The 22,298-nt window shown below is 39.3% G+C and overlaps 2 protein-coding genes across 4 annotated transcripts in view; both read left to right on the plus strand.

Moving 5' to 3' along the window:
• MYO5C (myosin VC) overlaps positions 1–12,871 on the plus strand; it is a 36,482-nt gene extending 23,611 nt beyond the window's left edge. For all 3 annotated transcript variants that reach the window (XM_071755166.1, XM_071755168.1, XM_071755169.1), the window contains 13 exons: positions 290–470; positions 1,329–1,422; positions 3,144–3,195; positions 3,383–3,548; positions 3,778–3,865; positions 4,598–4,693; positions 5,613–5,767; positions 6,857–6,946; positions 8,072–8,222; positions 8,751–9,033; positions 10,826–11,000; positions 11,529–11,609; positions 11,850–12,871. In XM_071755166.1, the coding sequence (XP_071611267.1) occupies positions 290–470; positions 1,329–1,422; positions 3,144–3,195; positions 3,383–3,548; positions 3,778–3,865; positions 4,598–4,693; positions 5,613–5,767; positions 6,857–6,946; positions 8,072–8,222; positions 8,751–9,033; positions 10,826–11,000; positions 11,529–11,609; positions 11,850–12,002 (1,765 nt within the window). In that variant the 3' untranslated portion in view covers positions 12,003–12,871. The remainder of the gene's footprint in view (positions 1–289; positions 471–1,328; positions 1,423–3,143; positions 3,196–3,382; positions 3,549–3,777; positions 3,866–4,597; positions 4,694–5,612; positions 5,768–6,856; positions 6,947–8,071; positions 8,223–8,750; positions 9,034–10,825; positions 11,001–11,528; positions 11,610–11,849) is intronic.
• Positions 12,872–15,486: 2,615 nt separating this feature from the next.
• The window catches only part of GNB5 (G protein subunit beta 5), a 30,383-nt gene continuing 23,571 nt past the window's right edge, over positions 15,487–22,298 (plus strand). Inside the window, exons 1-2 of the mRNA XM_071755170.1 lie at positions 15,487–15,564; positions 17,423–17,563. Of these exons, the coding sequence (XP_071611271.1) occupies positions 17,441–17,563 (123 nt within the window). The 5' untranslated portion in view covers positions 15,487–15,564; positions 17,423–17,440. The remainder of the gene's footprint in view (positions 15,565–17,422; positions 17,564–22,298) is intronic.

Here is a 22,298-nt window from a genome sequence, read left to right on the forward strand (position 1 = left end):
GAACACTGAAAATCTGTTTAAGGATGAACAAACAGTACTACATTATGTGACTGGTTGAGCAGCTTAAAATTACTTTTTAACAAACTTTTACTAAATCAGTGAGATAAGTGAGTGTGTGTCAGCCTGAGAAATGTGTTTCCTCTGATATATCATGCATAACTTTCAGGTTCCCTAATGTGCAGCTGATGTAATGGAATGTCTGCATGTTAACCACAGGACTTTGTTTTCACTTTGTATTAAATTACCCATTGCACTCCTACTGCCATGTTCCTTCTTTTTTTTTTAACAGAGTATTAGAAAGCCACTTTCAGTCTCAGAAAGAAATATATGAAAAGGAAATTGAAGGCTTGAACTTTAAAGTTGAACATCTTAGCCAAGATATTAATCATCTGCAAAAATTATTTCGAGAGGAAAATGACATAAATGATGGTATTCGACTTGAAGTTAGCAGACTGACTTCAGAAAACATGGTAAGATCAAGATGAAGCAAAGCAAAGGATGTTTTATTTAGTAATTTTTAGTTTTTATTTATTTATATTATTTTATAATTTAGTATTATTTATATTTAGTATAATTTATATTATTTTATAATTATTTTATAATTTAGTATTTATTTATTTATTTAGTAATAAAATCCAAACGTGTCTGTGGCACTAAGCTGACAAAATCTTGCTGTCACATCCTTGAAATCTCAGGGCTGAGAAGTTCTGTGACTTGTTAGTCAAAAAAACAGAGTCTGTGGGATTTATGGTGTTCAGAGATTGTTCAGAGATCCAGTTCTGAGGTTCTCCCCACCAGAGGAGAGACCCTAACACCCTGTGGGGAAGCCTTAGTAGCAGCAGTGTGTAAAACCTACCTAACCCAGGGAAGGGCTATTATTCTGGAAGACAGCACATCCAAGATTGTTTATCTGCTGAGTGAAAAATAACTAAAGACATACTTTCAAAACTAGCTAAAATTAAAAATATAAGGAAAAGTTACTTATAATTATATTTTTAAAAAATTATTTAATGACACGGAGGGCTTTTCTGATGTTAATTGAGCTAGGGAAATTTAAGCCACGGTGTAATTTAATTTAAACTAGAACAGAAGGATTGTACTACTGCACCAGTCCAGCCATTTAGCTACCTCACTATTTGATTTTTGAGGTGTCAGCAGATACCTTGAGCAAAGTTAAGTCAGGTAAGCAGCAAGCTGTGCTCACTCAGTGTCTCCCCAGCCTCTGACCAACTGCAGCTGAAGGACTTCCAGTGCCATAGGAAGCACTGCAGACATCTGAAAAGAAGGAAGGGACTGAAATGTGCAAATCTCCTTTTTTTTCTCAAAAGGTGATCCCGGATCTTAAAAATCAAGTTTCTGAACTTGAAAATCAAAAATTAGATCTTGAAAACCGTCTTCAAGAACAGACTATAAAGTTGAAAGGTAAAGTGCTGGTGTGGTACCTAGTCTTACAGTTGTTTAACACGAACATGGTGGATCCTCTATATTTAAATTCTTAAAAGCTGAAGCAATATTATCTGATAACATCACTGCCTTATTATTTTTGTGCTAGTAAAATGTAAGAAACCCAGTGAAAAAAACCTGTGCTGTACTTATGTAGTTCTGCAGTTCTATGTCTGTTAGTGACATCAGACACAAGAATAGAGACTTAAGAATAAAATATATGTAATCCTGTGTCTTTTTTCTTTTTTAAAACCTTTTTTCGGTTATTCAGTTCTAAGGTTTGAATGTATGCAAATATATTCAATATTCTGCTAAGGATACATATAATGGAGTATTCCCTTTGGAAACAGCCATAAAAAGGAAAGAAGTTTTATGACTGTCAGGGTTTAACCCTGGCCTGGCAATTAAACCAAGTAACAGATGCTCTCTATTAATCTCTCTCTCCTCCCTGATAAGAAAGGAGAGAGAATAAGGGAGAGAGACTGATGGGTTGGAAACTAAACTACACAACTTTAATGAAACAGGAATGATAAATAGGAAAAATTACTAAATATATACAAATATACAGGAAAATGGATCCCACGTTCCTCCCCCCTTTTCCCCAATAGCTCTCACGTCACCCCCGAGGCTGCAGGGCAGCCCTGGGAAAGTCCAGGCTGGAATCCTGGAGTCAGCAGCAGTTGGGAGCTGGAGGCAGAACACACAGATATGGGCTGGGATGGATCAGGAGCACAGGCAGAGGAAGGGATGGAATCCTTCCAGGATGCCAGGTGAAGGAATGGAAGCAGGAAAAGGCAGGAAGGGCAGGCAGACAGAAACTGGAAGCATGGCTTGGCCCTTGTGATCCCTCAAATTTATCCTGAGTATGATGTATATGGGATGGAATCCTCTGTTTGGTCAATTCTGGCATCTATCTTGTCCGTTCCTCCCCAAAGGAGGCTGCAGGTGGGACCTCTTTATCCTCCTGGAGGGTAAAATGTTTTCCTCAGAGCTGAGCAGTGTCCTTGGCTCTGCACACCAGTCTCTAGCAGTAACTCTAAACATCAAGTGTTATCAGTCCTAGAAGCACACACTGTCTGAGAAACTTGCTGTTAATTTCAGCAAGTGCAACTACTTACAAGAGACTTAGCTGAAAGCAAAAGTACAAGACAGAAAATCACCTTTATCCTGGCCCAAACCAGGACATTCCACCCCTTATTCCATACCATTTCCGTCATGCTCCAATCATTACTATCTCTTATCCCTAACTGACTTAAGGAATGCTCTGTGAGGTGGAGTTCAGAGGGTGCTGAAAAATCCAGAGGAGGAGGCAGAGTGAGAAGTTCTTGCTGAATTGGCTTGTTTGAAACTTCTCAATTTAGGCCAACCTAGTTTCCTGTGGCTGATGAATCTCTGTTACCTGTAGCCTCTTCCTAGACAAACGATTAAAAATTTGCAAGTAGTTTTATGGCCACCTGCAAGGAGTCAGTAGTGTCAAAATTCTCCATTCCATATAATCTCCTATGTGGTGTGCAGTACTCAGATACTTCTCTGACATATTATCTAGCACGTTGTTCAATTTTATTTGTTGAAACAAAATTCTGATTGTAAGAAGAGATTTACTGAATACCCGAACAAAGCAGTAATCTGTGATTTTGTTGGTTTTTTTTTTTTTTTCTTCTGTGGATTTTGTTGCTAATTAATAATGAAAAAAATGGAAGAGATGTCTAACCGGCTGCATTACGAGCTAGAAGGGGATAGAGCACAAAGACAGTAAGTTGTGGTTTGGTTGGTTTTTTTTTTTTTTTAAGCAATAAATGTAGTTGCCATAAGCTGAGGTAACAAAATTACTTAATGTTCAGCATGCAATGTAAGATTTGCAGTTAATAAGTAAAGGGCAAGTATGATATAACTGATTTAGTGAGAGAAGAGACAAAGTTTCCTGTCCATCTGTTTTTAGAACAAATGAGGCACAGAATGAAACAGACGTCAAAGAAAAAGAGAGACTGAAAGACACAAACCAAGACGTTGAGGGGCTGAGTGATGGTTTGGTGCCAGATGAAACCCAGGATGAAGTAAAAAGCAAGATAAAGCAAGAAACTGCTCGTCTTACTGTGGAAAACATGGTGAGGGAATTTCACTGTCATTAAGAAAGTGTTCCTTGAAATGCAGGATAAAAAGGAGGAAATAATGGTTTCATTGCATTCTCACTTGGTGGAGAAAAAAATACATGAATGTTTCATGTGTCTTCTACCAAATATAAGTAAAAGGACATCATAGTGCCAGTAAAATGTAGCAGTAGATGATGTTTTTTAATTGTGGTTACTCTAAACTCACTGCCTTTGATTATTACAGGATCTTGAAGAAAAACTAGACATGAAAGATAGAATAATAAAAAAATTGGAGGATCAGATCAAAACTCTTACAAAGACTATTGAAAAAAGTAAGATATTGTTACTTTTTTTTTTTTTTTTTTTTTTTTTTTGTTTGTTTGTTTAATAAAGATTTGGACTTCACTGTGTATTTGAAAGAAAGTGTACTTCAAAAAAAGAAAAAGGTACGATTTGGTTATAGATTTGTAACCTCAGAAAAAAGTGCCAGGGAACCATCAACACAAAGTATACAAAAAAAGCCCCTACCTGTGTGGTTTTTTTTTTTTCCAGTGAAACATTGACTAGGTGTGGGTCTCAGAGTGTCTGATAAATGTTTATGGCAGGGGCCTCAGATTTTGTCACCAAAAGTTCATACATGGCCTCACACAACTGTGGGCCACCAGGATGGGAGTTTTGATTAAGATGAGTAGCACTTCTCATTACCTGCACATGGCAATTGGTTCCTGATTAGAAATTAGTTTGTACAAAGCTCTTGTGTAGCAAGTAATTCTTCACTGTAGAATGCACTTCAAAACATGGCAGAGGTAATTAATGTAGAGCTGTGTTGTTGCTTTTTTTTTTTTTTTTTTCATTTTTTTGTCTTATTAGTGCAAGCCTGAGTTCACTGAGCCCAGTGAAACTGCTCACACTGATAATATAAGTGTTATTTAACTCATAATGCTAGGAACCATAGGCTGGGAATGTTATAGAGACTGGAGTCCACACAGATAAAGCTGATTTTTTCTAATGTGGATGTTAGCTTAGCCATTTACCTGCAGTAACTGTGCTTTTGTGTTTGACAGCTGAAGCTCATGTGCCAGCTTTGTCCAAAGAGTACATTGGGATGATGGAGTACAAAAAAGAGGATGAAGAAAGGATTGTTCAAAATCTGATCCTTGGTATTTTAGGAACTCTTCAGATCTTATCAGTAGTCAGTGATACTGAGTGTAGAACACTACTACAAAACCTGTGAATTGCTGTATTTCACTTATGATCAAAGCTGCCTTTTTTCTGCTCTCTTAACACCAATACAGCTTGGGGGCTCCATGTTGCCTTTTTTCTACTGCCAGTCCCTTCATAGACAAAAGTGCTTTAACTGCATAAAAATAATTTGTCTGACTCTACATAACACTGACTCTATTATAATCTTTCTTCTTATTTGTTCACTTACAAAGCAATAAATCTCCTGGGCACTTTGTGGACTTGAATTTACATTCTTCCTGTCATCTGCTAAGTCTGTAGGTCACTCCACTCACATCAATGTGTGATGAATTATTCTGCTGTCTGTCCTTTCCATATCATTCTCTTCCCTGAAAGGAACTGTCCTTCCATCTTTCTTTTGTAGAGAATTCTGTCCTTCTTCTGAGTTATTACCCAATATCAATCTTACTGCCAAGCCAGCTTTTTGCATTAGCTTATAATTAATACTAAATGCAACAGTTTTTCCGTGTAGATTAGTGCCTTTATAAACTACAATTTTCTCACCTGCTTCAGCTTTATGGTTGTTCATTTCTCTGTGAGCAAAGGTGTATCATTAAGCAGTGCCAGAATCTGGTGGGGCCTCCTGTGGGTGGTTAAATGCAAATTGCTTTTGAAGTTGTTCTGTCTGGAACAGCCCGTGCTGGACCTGAGAATTTGCTACAACGCTCTCCTTTTGCTCTGGAAAACTTAATTATTCTTTATGTGAACAAACCTGTTGCAGAACTTTACAGAAACAAGCTATTAGTCACCAAATCAGTTCTCAACAGACTGGTCACTGAAGGAATAAACTCCATATGAGTTTTTATATAATAAACCTGGTGATGTTCCTTTGTGCAGATTTAAAGCCACGTGGGGTTGTAGTGAACATGATACCTGGCCTTCCAGCTCACATCCTATTCATGTGTGTGAGGTATGCAGATTATCTAAATGATGCTGACATGCTGAAATCTTTCATGAATGTAACCATTGATGGAATAAAAGAAGTTGTTAAGGTAGGAATTATGTTTGGCTGTACAGTACTTCTTGATTTCTACTGTAAGGTTTACAAGATGCAGGCATAGTACCCGTGGAATATTCATATTTCATTTGCTAGTCCTCCTATAATGGAAAAATAATTATCAGTGACACTTTTTGAGCTTTGTAGTAGTATCCCTGTGAAGCCTTCAGGTAAGATTCTATTGTGCTGAACACAGAATGCATTAACATAAATTATTTTTATGAGCTTGCTGACAAAGCAATTTCAAGTATTTTACATTTTACAATGATTAACTAATGAGATGAAGTACACCTGTGTTTTCAGCACTGGCAAAAGTCAGTTGGACAGAAATGAAGGTCAGTATGTCCAGTAGCAGGCAGGTATCAGAATTTTAAGAGGATTTTACACTGCTGTTCTACTTGTGCAATGTTTTTTTTTTAAGCATCATTTGGTACAGCAGCGTTAGTACCTAAGTGACTAAAGTTATCTTGACAGCTAGGTTACAAAATCAAGTTATTTTTAATATATATTAATCAAGAATTGATTATAATCAAGAATTAATATATATTAATCAAGAATATATTAATCAAGAATTGTTAGCCTGTTGTCTCATCTACATAACAAACTCAACTACATGGATGCTTTATTATGGGTCTATAATGAAATAAACCCCAAATTATACCAGAGTTTATCCATTAGAAAAGCTTGTGCTAACTTAGCTAACAAAAATAAGCTGAGGCATAGTTTGTATTAAAACACAGACTTGTGTTAGGTAAGTTCTGTTTGTGTAGCAGGCATTTTTCACCCTTTTTTTGTACACAACACAACAGGCAGACGTGTGTAAAACTGTTTGGTTCAGACTTGTTTATCCAGGCTGCCACTTGAGAATATTGAAGCAGTGTTAACCAGATGAAAGAGGGATCTTTGCTTTATGTGTGGCAGCAGAAAAACCCAGCAGGACTTGTTCAGCCAGCATGTGAGAGGTGCTGGATGCTCATTCTGCTCCGTGTGGGCTCTGTTATACCAATTTTTTAATGCTTTTAAGTTTGGTTATTAACCTCATGAGACCCTCACATGATAAGGTTGTGCTGCTGGTCATTTTCAGGAACATTCAGAAGACTTTGAGATGCTGTCCTTCTGGCTCTCCAATACCTATTATTTCCTGAACTGTTTGAAGCAGTACAGTGGAGAAGAGGTAGGGCTGATTTCAGCAAGTAATTCCTTTACTTTACTTCTGACAGGCTTTAATTTGAATTAAAAAAAAAAAAAAAAAAAAAAAATAGTGATACTAGATAATTACTCACCAGCTCACCACTGTTCTTTCCAGATATTTAGATATTTGTGTTGCTCTGCAGTCTTACACAAATGATGATGTGTTAGTCCTACCCTGTTTTAAGTGAAATCAAAGAAACATTTAGGTGCTAAAGTAACTTCACAACACGATGTGGAAACTGCTACTTAGTTTGAACTCTTGCACAGGAGCTTAATGCAAGCTGAACTTTAGCTGCATATTTTTCCATATATAAAAAAAATTTCCAGTGTTATAATTTGATCAGACACCTACTGCTACCAATATAAGAGAAGAAAACCCCAAGAAGGGACCAAACCAATAAAATACACATTTTTTTTTTCCTTGTTTCACTTGCTTGTTTAAGCTAAGTCTTATCCTGAAATACAAAACTATTTTTAATTACAAATTCTTACTATCTTACAATATTTAAACCAATACTCCCTCTTGTGGTCATATCGATAATACCAAAAGACCAGTGGGGACTCGAGAACATTTGCCCCTCATTAATAAAACTTTTTTATAATTTAGTTGCAACAGTGGGGAAAGGTCTGAAACTATAGTTTAGTTTTTGTCTATAATTGTAATGAACATTCAAGGATTTGAAGACATTTGAAACCAGAACTTCCTTGATGGAAAGTCCAAAAATTATATTCCTCTGCAGCAATAAAATGTAATTTTTTTTCCTTCCCCCAACATATTTTAAGCATGGAATTTTGTCTTTTTGGGGGAGGGATGGTGTTTGGCAGTTTGCTTTTGCTTCACATGATCTGGGAATTGTTCCAAAGTTCATTGAAGTCCATGCATGTCTTTTCTTTGGGTTTAGAAAGTTTGGGAACAGAGTAAACATCAACATAAACTGGAAAATTAAGTAGAGGAAGCCCAGAATTGGAAGAAACCACTGAAATCAGCTGTAGCTTTGGCTCATTCTGTGTTCAGCCAGAGATGGACTCTAACATAAATTTAGATTACAGTAACATTTTATAATTATAATGTTATGCAATTTCTAATAATTATCTTTCCAACTTCCAGGAATTTATGAAGTGTAACACTCCACGTCAGAATAGGAACTGCTTGAAGCATTTTGATCTCTCAGAATACAGGCAAATTCTTAGTGATTTGGCCATTCGTATCTATCACCAATTAATTGTTGTGATGGAGACCAACATTCAGCCCATGATTGGTAAGAGAGCAGCAACCCAACCAAGCTCAGGTGTGAAGTGGGGGAATAAATCTCATACCTTGAGGCAAAGGATGGGGCAGGCTGCTTCCTCCTGTGCTTTTATACCTCTGGTTACCTGCACAGGTGTTTCTGCATCTATAGATTCCACTGAATATTTTATATTGATTATTATTTTATATTTATTATATTTATTTTATTTATTATTCAGTATATTTATACTGATATCCCACTGAATATCCCCACTGGGCCCAGAAACACTTTCTCCTCCTGCTGTGGGATAATGCTTTGAAATGAATCAACATTCCACAGAAACAAAAGCCTTTGTAAAATCTGTGTGCTCTGGCAGCCTTTGTCATTTAATTTTCCTATATTTTAAAAACACATTTAAAACAAAGAAATTTAAAATAAATAAATAAATACATTTAAATTTTAAAAATATCCTGAGAGTGGATTTTTGGGGCAATAATTATATCAACACAGCTAAAAGGAACCTTAGGTCTCACCAGTTAATTTTCTGTTGTCTCACAGTGCCAGGAATGCTGGAATACGAAAGCCTCCAGGGCATTTCTGGCTTGAAACCCACAGGGTTCCGTAAACGTTCTTCCAGCATAGATGACACCGACACCTACACCATGGCCTCCATCCTGCAGCAGCTCAGCTATTTTTACAGCACCATGTGCCAGAACGGGCTGGATTCGGAGCTGCTGAAGCAAGCAGTGAAGCAGCTTTTCTTCCAGATCGGTGCCATCACCCTCAACAGCCTCTTCCTCCGCAAGGACATGTGCTCTTGTCGGAAAGGAATGCAGATAAGGTAAAGCCAGGCAGGTTTCAACAAGCAGTTGCTTGAGGATGGGTTTTTAAGTGCCCTGTGTCGTTAAGTCGCTGGATATTCTGTAGCCATTCTACTGCAAGTAACTAATTGGTTTTTACTCTTTTTTTTTTTTTTTTTTTTTTTTTTTTTTTTTTTTTTTTTTTTTTTTTTTAAAAAAAAAACCACAGAAAAAAACCAAATCCTGCCAAATCCATCTCCAAATCCATTGCCAAACCAAATCCATCTCCAAATCCGGAGATGAATTTAAGATAACTAACAGTGATGAAGTTGTCAAAGTAGAAAGATTTTTTGGAAATCCACATGAAAAATATTCTGTTCCCAGTGCCTCCCATCAAAACAGCAACAACTGACTCTAAAGGTTCACACATTTGCTCACTGTACCTGTTCATTTGGTGAAGGAAGTGGACCAAAATGAAATAAAAGGTCTTGTCAGTGGCTTTTATGTAGACCTTGTGAAAGAAGACAAAGTTTTGCTCTCTCTTGGTAATAATTCTATGGAATTGGCTGGGTTGGAAGGGAGCTCAGAGCTCATCAAGTCCAACCCTTGCTCCACTCCCCCCGTGGTTCCCAGCCCATGGCACTGAGTGCCACATCCAGGCTCTTTTGAAATATCTCCAGGGCTGGAGAATCCACCCCTTCCCTGGGCAGCCCATTCCAATGGCTGAGCACCCTCTCCAGAAAGAAATTTTCTCATGTCCAACCTAAACCTCCCCTGGCACAACTTGAGACCTCTTGTGCCCTCTTGTCTTGCTGAGAGTTGCCTGGGAAAAGAGCCCAACCCCCCCCTGGCTCCAACCTCCTTTCAGGGAGTTGGAGAGAGTGATGAGGTCTCCCCTGAGCCTCCTCTTCTCCAGCCTCAACACCCCCAGCTCCCTCAGCCTCTCCTCTCCCTCAGTCCTCAAAGAACTTAGTTCTTTGCCTTTTGAACTGAGCTTGCTCAAGGTAACAGGTCACAAATTGTTCTTTCTGTGGGAACCCTAATGGAGGAAAGAGAGAATTACAGCCTGCAGTTTAAAGTCAGACATGTTTAGGATTCTTCTTAGCCTAGTTCACTCATGATGTGATGAATAATATTTTTAATTCTTTAATACTGTAATAAACAGGTGCAGCACCCTCTGGCTGGCAGACAGACAAAAGCTGACTTGCATTTTTCATGCTCTGTGATAAGAAAGGCACCGAGACAGAGCCTTTGAGGGTTTAGTTTGGGCATCATCTGTCTTGTTACGAGCACCAAGAGAGCATGATCCTGACTGTTCTGCAGGAGACAGAGTCCATTTGCTCTCCATTAGACAGTCTGCAGACTGAGGTGAAAGAAAATCAGTAAAATCTTGACCCATCTGGGAATATTACTAGAAGAAAGCTGCTTTAACCTTTAGGTCATTAGTTATAAGCCTGGCTCTGCTGTGTAATGTGCTAAGATTGTTCTCATTTCCTGCATAAGCTCAGCTGTAAATTAATATTTTAAATATATATAGCACTACAGTGTAATAGACAATGCCAGCATATATTAGTAATTTTTTTGTAAGCAACAACAAAGCTGATAACTTGCTTTCTATTATCCAAGCTTTAAAAAAGAAATATATACAAAAATATTGAAATAAACAAGGGATAAAACTTACAAATCAATATGCTGTTAATTACTTGATTTTTATGATTTATGTGTTTTGTTTTTTTTTTAATTAAAATCTATTTATTTGAACTATGCATTGGAGGAGCACTCCTTCTCTGTAAGTCTTTAACATTTCTGTTGTCCTTTCTTGTTTTAACCCAGATGTAATATCAGCTACTTGGAAGAATGGCTTAAGGACAAGAATCTGCAAGGCAGCAATGCCAAAGAGACTTTGGAGCCTCTGTCTCAAGCAGCGTGGCTCCTTCAGGTCAAAAAGATCACAGATGATGATGCCAAGGAAATCTGTGAACACTGCACATCTCTTTCTACTGTACAGGTAGTGAACCATCTGTTTTCTTCTGGCAGCACCAGTTGCAGAATATTAGCTACCTAAAAATAATTCATTGCAAAGAGCTGTTGGCCTTTCATTTGATAAAAATAGCATTCCTTGGCATTCTGCATCACCACTTGTTAAACTGATTTTTTTTTAACTTCTTATTGCTGATTGTTAGCATCCCAGCTGCTCCTGTGGTAAATACTTGCCTGCTTTGTTCTATCCCATGTTCTCATTTCCCAGTGTGTTTTCTTTACTTTATCATGGACTTTTTTGCTTGTTCCCCTTAGGTGATTTAGTTTTTTCCTATGTCTTGCTGCTGACACCTCTAGAAAAATGTCATAACAATTGGCACAGATGCAACAACTTTTTCAGTGCCCAATGAAAATTCTCTCTTTACTGTTAAATTCTTGCCTGAAACCACCATTAAATATTAGTCCTATTAATGAGTTCTTTAATGTTTGAGCATGTGTTCTTTTTGCCTTGTCACTGTTTATAACCTGCTAAAGTAGTCCTTTGTAATTTGAACAGATAGTTAAGATCCTCAACTTGTACACTCCAATAGATGATTTTGAGAAGAGAGTGACTCCATCATTTGTTCGTAAAGTCCAGGTGAGAGCTACAACTATTATTTCTCATGCTTTAGTTATGGAATAATTCATATACAAAGATTCTGATGCTGTGTATTTATCCTTGACCTCTGCATCGTGCTATTACTAAGTTACTCAGCCTCTACACGTTTGAAACAGATCAAAACAAGTCTCCTTATCACGTGAAGGCAGAAAACTATTTCCTGGTTTTGCTTTGATCCAGAACACAGTTTTTACTTATTCTTTTTTGTTATAATTTCAGGCCATGCTAAACAATCGTGAGGATGTTCCACAGCTGATGCTTGATTCCAAATATCTCTTTCAAGTGACGTTTCCTTTCACCCCCTCTCCACACGCCTTGGAAATGATACAAGTCCCCAGCAGCTTCAAACTTGGCTTTCTCACAAGGGTTTAATAAAACAAATGCATTGGTATTTCCTCAGAGACTACATAAAGCCAGGCAGACCCTCATGGTTCATTTCTCCAGCTGGTGGAGAGTATTGCAGTGAACTGAACTATTAAAAACTTGTTCTTGAGTCAAGATTTTAAAAGTAGGAATATCCTCAGCTTGTGCCTTCATTATCCCTTTTCTTACTCTTCTCTCTTCATGACAGTCCTGCAGTGATGGCTTTATATCATCATCACAAAGCTAACCATGCAGTTTTTTAGCACAAAACTGACAATAAAAACATTTGTCTGGCAAGTCTGTAGCTGTGCCCCATAAGCACAGATCAGAGGGGAAGACTGACGTGATAAATGTTATTATTAATTCACAATTTTCCTTGCATTTTCTTCTGGGAGCAAGAGATTTTTTTTTTTTTTTTGTTTTACCCTAAGGTAATTCTGTTCATTGTCTTGCTATGCTGGATCTGTTTTACAGTAGTTTTCACCCTTCCATACTTGTTATACATACATATTATTTTCATAGAGTCTTTTATAAAAGTTCCTCCAGAAATGTAGAAGGGAAGGGGAGGTCCTTCCACAATCATTAAAAAAAAAAAAAAAAAAAAAAGCAGCAATATAAGGAGCTATGCTGAAACTGTGGAACTGAGATGGATCCTCACATTGTCTGTCTGTCTGTCTGTCTGTCTGTAGGCATTGCTGGCCTGGCTCAGTGAAGGCTGGCACTGCACAGGCAGCCCTTCAGCCCCAGGGGAAGGACTCAGGTGCCCTTCTTGAGCACAGCATTCCATTTTCTTCCCTGCAGTCTGGATTTTCATATCAGTCAGAAAAGACAGATATGAAATTGATGTCATGATCCAGGATTGAATTATAGGCTCGTTTGGTTTTTTTTTTTATAAAAGGAGTTATCTCCTTTTTTATCTCCTCTGCAGTGCAGTGTTTCAGAGTGCTCACTGAGGATCCACACATTCCCTCTTGATTTTTTGGTTTTTTTTTCTCTCTTCCAGTCCAGACACAGAGCAGGAGTGAATACAGCTACTGTGGGCTGCCCTTACCAACAAACCAGACTTAGTTCCTTGCATTTCATCTTTATTTCTCTTCACTTGAAGGCTCCTTAGAAGCAGAAGTGGTCCTTTTGCTTTGTTCAGCCTTCTTCCTGTGGTCAGAAAGCAAAACCCAGCAACTTTATTTAGCAGTCACCCTGGCAGGACAAACAGCAGCAGAAACAGGATTCACCTCACCACAGTGATGCCTGCACTTAAGAATTCCTTGTTAAATAGTGCTAGTTTTCTAGCTGATTAGGCATCATTAAAAGTAAGTACAAAAACTCTGAAATATTTAGGGTATTTTAGTTAATTTAGGTGATTTAAATATTACAGGAACAATTGATTTGATTTTTTTTAATCACTGTGTTAGTACTGCTCGTTTAATTCCACAGAAAAAAATCTGTAAATATAAAGAAGGTATCATCCTTTCAATTCAGTGTTCCTGCTGTTTACTGTGTACAGTGATACATCCATGGTGATAGAGATAGATTCAAAATATATGAATAGATTCACCTCACCACACTGATGCCTGCACTTAAGAATTCCTTGTTAAATAGTGCTAGTTTTCTAGCTTATTAGGCATCATTAAAAGTAAGTACCAAAACTCTGAAATATTTAAGGTATTTTAGTTAATTTAGGTAATTTAAATATTACAGGAACAGTTGATTTGATTTTTTTAATCACTGTGTTAGTACTGCTCGTTTAATTCCACAGAAAAAAATCTGTAAATATAAAGAAGGTATCATCCTTTCAATTCAGTGTTCTTGCTGTTTACTGTGTACAGTGATATATCCACGGTGATAGAGATAGATTCAAAATATATGAAGGAAAAAAATTTGTGTTTTCTTTAATAACAATAAAAGCTGCACAAGATGTCACAGATATATTAGGTGGACTATTATTTTATACATGTTACTAGTATTTTAATCTATTAATAAAATAGCTTTTAAATAAATTTGGAGTGCTTTGAGTGGTGTAATAATTCTGTTTTCAGCATGGGATCACTTAGGAGAAGTTATTTGCAAGTACATGAACTTAGTGAATATTATCAGTCTTGCACTGCACCATAAACATCTGTGCAATGGGCCAGTGCCTCTCCCTGTCAGAACAGTTTGCTCCTCATTAAGGTCTGTAAATATATTTAATGCAAGCAAGTTTTATTGCTGTAATTTCTATGTAGCCTTTTTTTTACAGTTACTGGAGCTGTGCCTGTTACCTGGGAGGGGATGAGTAAAATCACAACCCACTCTGATGTCTACATCACACACAAGTGTCACAAGGCATGTTTGTCTTTACTAAAACTGCTGAGCAAGGACAACTCTTCTGGCAATTTCATGCCAGGTTACTTTGAGAGGTTTGTGTGAAATATGCTATTAATGCTGTGTATGAAAAAAAAAAAAAATAATTCTAAAAGCAAGTTCAAAATTACCAGTGTCTACTGGATGCTTCCAGAAATTTATCTTCCTTTTGCTGCCATTAATGCCTTCAATCAGTGTCTAGCTACAAAATTCTGTTTGTTCAAGTCTTTTAGATAAAAGGAGCAGTTTTAGTGAAGGCAGACACATGGAAGAGGCATTACTGAGCTTAACTTCCCTCAAATGGCAGGAAAGGAGAAAGTTGTTTCATTCAGATGGGAAAATGTTGAATGAGAATCCCCAGTGCAGTGGGGAGGCTCTGAAAGGGCCTCTGAAGAGATCCCTGAGATGCTGATGCCATCTCTGGAAGTGTTTAGACATGAGCAGGACTCAGCAGCACAGGTGATTTCTTCAGCCCTGTGTTCCCAGAATATTCTAACAAAAAAAGATTAGGACAGTTTCTTTCTACCCAAATCTCTGCTTGGCTGAAATCTCATTTTTTTTCTCCTCATTTTGTCTGGGATCCTCATGACTATCAAGTACCACCAACTAATGGCATGATTCCAGTGACTTCAGCAGAGTCTCAATTCTAGATATGAGCTCCATCACTTTCTAAATTTTTTCAGACATGTTTTAATGAATTTTACCTAAGCCTTTTTAAGGGAGTGCAAAAGAGCTGCAATTTCTAATCTGATAGATTTAAAAAATTATTGTCTTAAAAAGGCAGAGAGTAAATAAATACCCAGGGAAGACCCAGCATGGACACCAATCAATTTGTTTGACTTTTAAATTTCATTAACAACAGGAAAAAGACTTAACATTCACAGTGTTATTTGTCAGGATGTCAACTTCATAGCTGGAAAAATCAGTCATCAACTCACCTCCCCAGCATGTTTAAACTTCAACATTAGGAAACCATTCAAAAATTCCTTCTATATGGAACAGGCAGGTGAGACAGTTGATGTTCTTCATCCTGTAGTCTGAAAGAGGGTAGTTAAAATAAAGCCTTTAAACTATAATTGTCAGTGCATAACCTGAGGTGATGCAGCTGGAGAGGCTAAGCTTTAAATACCCTTTAAGTAGACTTAATGAGAAGGTTGCTTTTCTACATTAGCAGTTGGACACAGCTTATTTAGTCATCTTGAGACTCTCCAGGTTCTTGCTGTTTGAAAAGGTAGGTAATTATGGATATTTATCAACATGATTCATTGGACAGAATTTCTCTGTAAGTAGCATATTTCTTAGTGTTTCATCATGACACCATTTTTAAATTTCTACTGTAACTTCCACCAAGTTTAAAATTTCAGGATAAGAGTGCAAAGGGTTGTAATCTTTTTAGACCCTTTTGGTTTAAATAGTTTATATCTTTATGAATAGTATACAAACCAATAATCATCACAAAAAATCTCAGATACAGTACTGGGTTTAAATTATTCAGAAGTTTTGTTGGCTTCTCTGGTAGAAAAAAATTTGGAATATGCCATAACCTCATCTGAATTAAAATACTGGCAGTGGGTGTGATTCACCCTCTATGTTTTGCAGCAAATTCTCACATTTTATCAGAGGTTAAGTCTGCCCAGAGCATTTATTCAAAGCCTAATATATCCTTGTCTGATGTCTGTAGATCTAGAAATAATATTTTGTTCAAATAAGCTGGCATTTTTCCCTGTAATACCTTCACTTTCCAGTTCTTCTGAAGTGAAACTTTTCTTCCCAAAGTCTAGTTGGCCCAAGGATATAAAGCTGTGATTTATGTCACCTGAGTTGCCCTCAGTGGGAACCACTAATTCTAAGAACCCTGGAATAATAAGTTATTCCCTTGTAAATGTCCAGTTTTAGGAGTCAAGTAGAACTGAGCCCTGGTGCTGTACTCACTGCAAAGCTATGAGCACAGAGAAAGTCCCTGAAAGGGTGGCAGCTTTTCCTTCAGGACAGATTGCTCCCTAAATGTTTGGGGATGAAGTCAGGCATCTCCTGGGGACAACACCAAACATTTTATTTACTTGAGTGTGGGCAGGATTTCTGAGTTTGTAATCTCATTTTTTGTAGTCCACTGAAATACTTAAGAATAAGCAGCAGAATGAAGGCAGGTGCATGGAATTTGGTTTGGGTTTGTATAATGTCCAGCCAAACAAATTCTAAAATCTGCATAGCTCACTGAATTTCTTTTGTTCCATACACATCTCTCCTGCAATAACTTCTAATTGTTACCCATAAACTCATTATTTATCTACACGTCTAAATAATGTTAAAAGCTTTCATTTTAGAAGTGGTGAAAAGTCCCATTTTCCCTATAAGAATCCTACAGAGAAGAATGACACTACAGTATTATTATTGTTTGTTTTTCTGACTCAAGTATTTTTTAATTCTCTGTTGATGATAGTGCTTTGATCAGAGAGATCTCTGGCTTAAGAACAAAATCAGGTTCATAACGACCCAGCTTTCAGTGTGCTTGAAGCATTAATTTCTGCTCAAGCAGCACATTGTTCATAATATTTTTGTAGCTGCTGAGTGAATCCCAGGTCATCTTCTCAGCTTTAAAAATAATGCATGATATTCACTATTTAATAATGCAGTGGAAAACCAATAAGTATTGATCAAAGCCAATTTCTCCCCAATTCAGCTTTTGTTGTACATTTCTGGTTACTATCTGCTGACAGTAGTTAGGGAAAAAGTAAATAATTTCCTGTATGTGGTGTATCCAAGCATGCAGTGCACATTATAATGATATGTAATCAGTGCACGTTATAATACAATAAATATTTTCTTGGTATTTTTCTTCATAAAAACACTTTTTTCTTCATAAAAACATATTTTCTTCATAAAAACATATTTTCTTCATAAAAATCTGCAGAGCATGTGACTGTCTTGCATAGCAGGACAGTTCACCAAGATTGAGAGATTAGTCCCAGAGGGAGATTATCCAGCCTACAGATGTCTATATAGAGTCTAAGCTGCATTAGGTAGCAGAGCAGTGGTGGGAAGCTTTGCACTGAACTGGAATGCACTCTTTCCTTCTCTGTCTCTTTCAGCTCCCTGGAACTGCCAGGATGGACCAGACCTTCTTAGCAGATGTTTTTGGTCCATGTGACAAATGCTTCCAAGAGAAGCCCCTGAGACCTGTTTACATCAAATCAGAAGAACGCAGCTACTGCTCACTATGTGTGGAAGTGGTATGTTAGTGATTTTAGCAGCCAGAATGTGAAAAGACTGCACAAACTGTACTGCCCCTGTGCTCAGCCCTGGGGAGGCCACAGCTTGAGTCCTGTGCCCAGTTCTGGGCCCCTCAGCTCAGGAAGGAGATTGAGGTGCTGGAGCAGGTCCAAAGGAGGCAACTGGGCTGGGGAAGGGACTGGAGCACAGATCCTATGAGGAGAGGCTGAGGGAGCTGGGGGTGTTGAGGCTGGAGAAGAGGAGGCTCAGGGGAGACCTCATCACTCTCTCCAACTCCCTGAAAGGAGGTTGGAGCCAGGGGGGGTTGGGCTCTTTTCCCAGGCAACTCTCAGCAAGACAAGAGGGCACAAGAGGTCTCAAGTTGTGCCAGGGGAGGTTTAGGTTGGACATTAGAAAGAATTTCTTTCTGGAGAGGGTGCTCAGCCATTGGAATGGGCTGCCCAGGGAAGGGGTGGATTCTCCATCCCTGGAGATATTTCAAAAGAGCCTGGATGTGGCACTCAGTGCCATGGGCTGGGAACCACGGGGGGAGTGGATCAAGGGTTGGACTTGATGAGCTCTGAGGTCCCTTCCAACCCAGCCAATTCTAGGATTCTATGAAACAAGAGGTTGGATGTGTTAATGGTCTGTAAAGCATAGCTAGGCCTACAGACTGCCAGCCCCTTTGCAGACACCTGGTGTTCCCATGAACCTGCAACAGAGATGGTCCTGGGTTCAAGGATACTTCTCATGATCCTCAGCTGGAAACTGGCCATGAGCTTTTTACCCTAGGATATGGCATTCCTCAGCTCTGCCAGTGTCTAAACTCCATGGCATATGTGTGCAAGTATCCTGGCCAACAGCCTTGAGTGTTCCCATTACTGTTAACAGAAGAAAATCAAACCACTTCAGCAAATTAATTCACTAACGATGAGGGGATCTGAAGTTCATTCAGTCTGTCAGTAAAAATGAGACACAAGGGCTGTCACAACTTCTTCACAGCTTGTAAGCTTTGTGCAGTGCTTGGGTGAGATCTGGAAGGTGGCTACAACGAGAGTAAGGTGGGAAAAGGTTGCACAGCAGTGGGGTGTCTCCTGTCACCCTGTGTGTGCATCTCAGCTGAAGGTGGCAATGGGGGAAACTGGCAAACCTGCTATCCTGACCAGTAGGTGTTACCAGAACACCTGCATGAAGAAGGGTTGGTGCTGGAGGCTTCCTGGTTCTCCAGCAATTGCTGTTCTGGTAAGGAGAACTGTTCTAGAGAGATCACCATAGGTTTTTTTAGATGAACTAAAGCTAAGGTCTTGAACCTTTGTGGCTGCTATAGAGCTGGTTTCCAAAACTCCTTTTGTAAACTTAACAATTTTGTTGTCCTGATTACATGCCAGCTTGGCTCTGTTTTATTTTATCTTACCGAAACATTTTGTATTATCAGTTGGAGAAAACATCCTATACTGTTTCCTCCCCAAAACTGGTCTCTACCATGACTGAGTAGGGTCCAATATTTTGTTGCACTTGAGTGGCAGATGAAATGATCTCTGCAGGAATGCCTAAAAGGTTTAACAAGCTGTGTTTATACAAAACATTGTTTTAGGGCAGATGAGAGCCCTGATTTGGTGGTTGTAGCTGGTCTGTACAGTTCACTGGCTGACACAGCACATTCTCATGTGTTACATTGTTTAGGAGGGAATTTAGATGTAATGACAGCAAGACAAAAGACAGTCCCTTCCTGGTTTATTTACTTCTCCTGACTTTGAAATTCCTTCTTTGTTCAGGTCCTTCTTGGCCAACAGCCTGTAAATAACTATTTATCTAGTAGGTTTTTGCATTACTTGATAAATGATTGCTGGAATTGCAGGAAACTGGCTGTTTGTTATTTGCAGTTCCTGCAACTTTCTCCTTATCATGCACTGGGGATTAGAATCCTACCAACCAGCTGAACAGCTGCTGGGTGGAAGCAGGCTGAGACTTCAGGAAGAATTGTGTCAGTATTTAGCAGCCTGTCAGGCATCCTGTTAGCACTGCAGGAGGATCCTGGGCTTTCTGCTAGATCTGGCTTTAGCTTCTTACTTTGCATTTGTTTGTAAAAGATTTAAACCCCAATATTTTGGAACACCAAACTCTTTGCATTAGGCCTAAGACATGTATGGGTTGGGAAATTGTACCCGTTACTTTTTTTGAACTGTTTTTTTTTTTCGGAGCTGTGGGTATGCTCCAGCTTGTACCAAAATTCACAATATATCCTTGCCACACTCGTGCACATTTGTGGGTGCACGTGCATAATGTGGTGTGTAGCTGCCTGATCTTTTTTGCAACTCCCTGACTTGCACATGCAGTGCCTAATTTCAGTCCAGTAGATGCACACAAGATTTTCATGATGACTTTCAACAAGACAAGAGGGCATGGTCTTAAGTTGTGCCAGGGGAAGTTTAGGTTAGATATTAGAAAGAATTTCTTTACAGAGAGGGTGATCAGACATTGGAATGGGCTGCCCAGGGAAGGGGTGGATTCTCCATCCCTGGAGACATTTAAAAAGAGCCTGGATGTGGCACTCAGTGCCATGGGCTGGGAACTGCAGCAGGAATGGATCAAGGGTTGGACTTGATGATCTCTGAGGTCCCTTCCAACCCAGCCCATTCTAGGATTCTAGGATTCTATAACATCATTAAAAACTGCTGATTCCCAGTGTTGAGCTCATCCCACATCACTTGCTTGCCTTTTAGACAAAATAATCTTTTTCCCCTGGGATTTTGCCTGCTTTGGAGATGATGCTAATCAATAGAAACTCAATCAGTGTTTGCTGGTTTAGTCTCCCCACAGAAGTATTAGTAAATTAGCTTACAATTTAAAAAGAGATCAGCTGGTGAATTAGTGAGAGTGAGAATTTATTTTAAAGACCTAACATTTGAGATAGCACTGGTGAGGCCACAGCTTGAGTCCTGTGTCCAGTTCTGGGCCCCTCAGCTCAGGAAGGAGATTGAGGTGCTGGAGCAGGTCCAAAGGAGGCAACTGGGCTGGGGAAGGGATCCAGCACAGATCCTGTGAGGAGAGGCTGAGGGAGCTGGGGGTGTTGAGGCTGGAGAAGAGGAGGCTCAGGGGAGACCTCATCACTCTCTCCAACTCCCTGAAAGGAGGTTGGAGCCAGGGGGGGGTTGGGCTCTTTTCCCAGGCAACTCTCAGCAAGACAAGAGGGCACAAGAGGTCCCAAGTTGTGCCAGGGGAGGTTTAGGTTGGACATTAGAAAGAATTTCTTTCTGGAGAGGGTGATCAGACACTGGAATGGGCTGCCCAGGGAAGGGGTGGATTCTCCATCCCTGGAGATATTTCAAAAGAGCCTGGATGTGGCACTCAGTGCCATGGGCTGGGAACCACGGGAGGAGTGGATCAAGGGTTGGACTTGGTGAGCTCTGAGGTCCCTTCCAACCCAGCCAATTCTAGGATTCTATGATGGGCAACAGTTTGTGTCACTCTGGCAGACCCTCCATTTTCCCCACTGTCCTCATCAGTGGCATGGTACTAACTTTATTCCTTCCATCCCCATCACTACAGTCTGGTGCATTTGCCACGTGTGGAAGGCAGGTTTCCCATTGCAGCAATGACTGCTTTTGCCATAATTCTTGGTGGTTAATGTTTCAGGAGCAGCTCCACAGAATAACACCCTATAGAAAGCTGACTGTTTTCAGAGGGGTTGCCTCAAAATAATCTCAAAATCCATGAAGCCAAGAGTCAGCTTGCCTTTGCTACATCAGGAAGAGTAAGAAAAAAGTTGTCCTTGTTTGGGGGAAGGGAATTCACTGCTGCTGAGGCCCCAGAGCAGCAAGTGTGGAAGTGGCCAGATCTCTAGGGAATACTGGTGGTCTGCATGAAGCCACAGCAACAAAAATCCTCTGCTGTGCTGGTTGCTACTGCACGATTAAAAAACAAATTATTACAAAGTGGAATAGTTGATTATTATTAATGCTTTTCTATAAATTCTGCACACCCTACCTCCTGTGCAGGATGTTTTCACGCTTTGTCTGAAAAAACTCATCTTCACAGTTATCACGTGCTAGAAATAAGGCATTTTTCATAGATCTAAATCCTTCAGAAATGAAGTTTCTTCTTCAAAAATCTTTCCCTGCTTCTCCCCAGGGCACAGCTATATTACTGATTTTAATATAGATAGGTTTAATTTTTCAGAGGCAAAGATCACACACTAGAAGCTTCCTGTCACTTTTCCTGTTAGAAGATGCTTTTTTATTTCTCTCAGTATCACACTAAAACTACTAAATTATTATTTCTTTGGCACTGCTAGTGTGCTGGAAGGCATTTCCAATGTCTGCTTTACTCTGAGGGGCTTTGAGAGGTGCCCCCATGCCCAGCAGTGTGTGAACTCCATAGATGATGCTCCCTATGTTTTCTCCTTTGTGATACTGAATGTAACTGGCTCATTTCAGTTCAGGTTGCCTACGTGGCCACGTGGGGTTAAATCACACCAGTTCCTGTGGACAGTGAGAAGGCTGGAAACACATCCACTGTCTTTGACTCTTCCAGCTCCTCCCTGCAGAGACCTGGAGCACAGGGCCAGGATGGGGCCTGAGTGCAGCCTCCAGAGTGACACTAAAGAGCTCAGCAGCTCTGCCCCTGCATCCCACTGGGACAGTGACACTGCTGCTAAACCCAGTGTGGGAAAGGACTCTTATTTTCTTCAGGGCCTACACTGCATCCAGGATGTGCCCAGAATCCAAACAGCAGCTGCAAACATGTATTTTCTTA

This window comes from Heliangelus exortis, chromosome 11 (genome assembly GCF_036169615.1).
Source record: "Heliangelus exortis chromosome 11, bHelExo1.hap1, whole genome shotgun sequence".
Lineage (NCBI taxonomy): Eukaryota > Metazoa > Chordata > Aves > Apodiformes > Trochilidae > Heliangelus > Heliangelus exortis.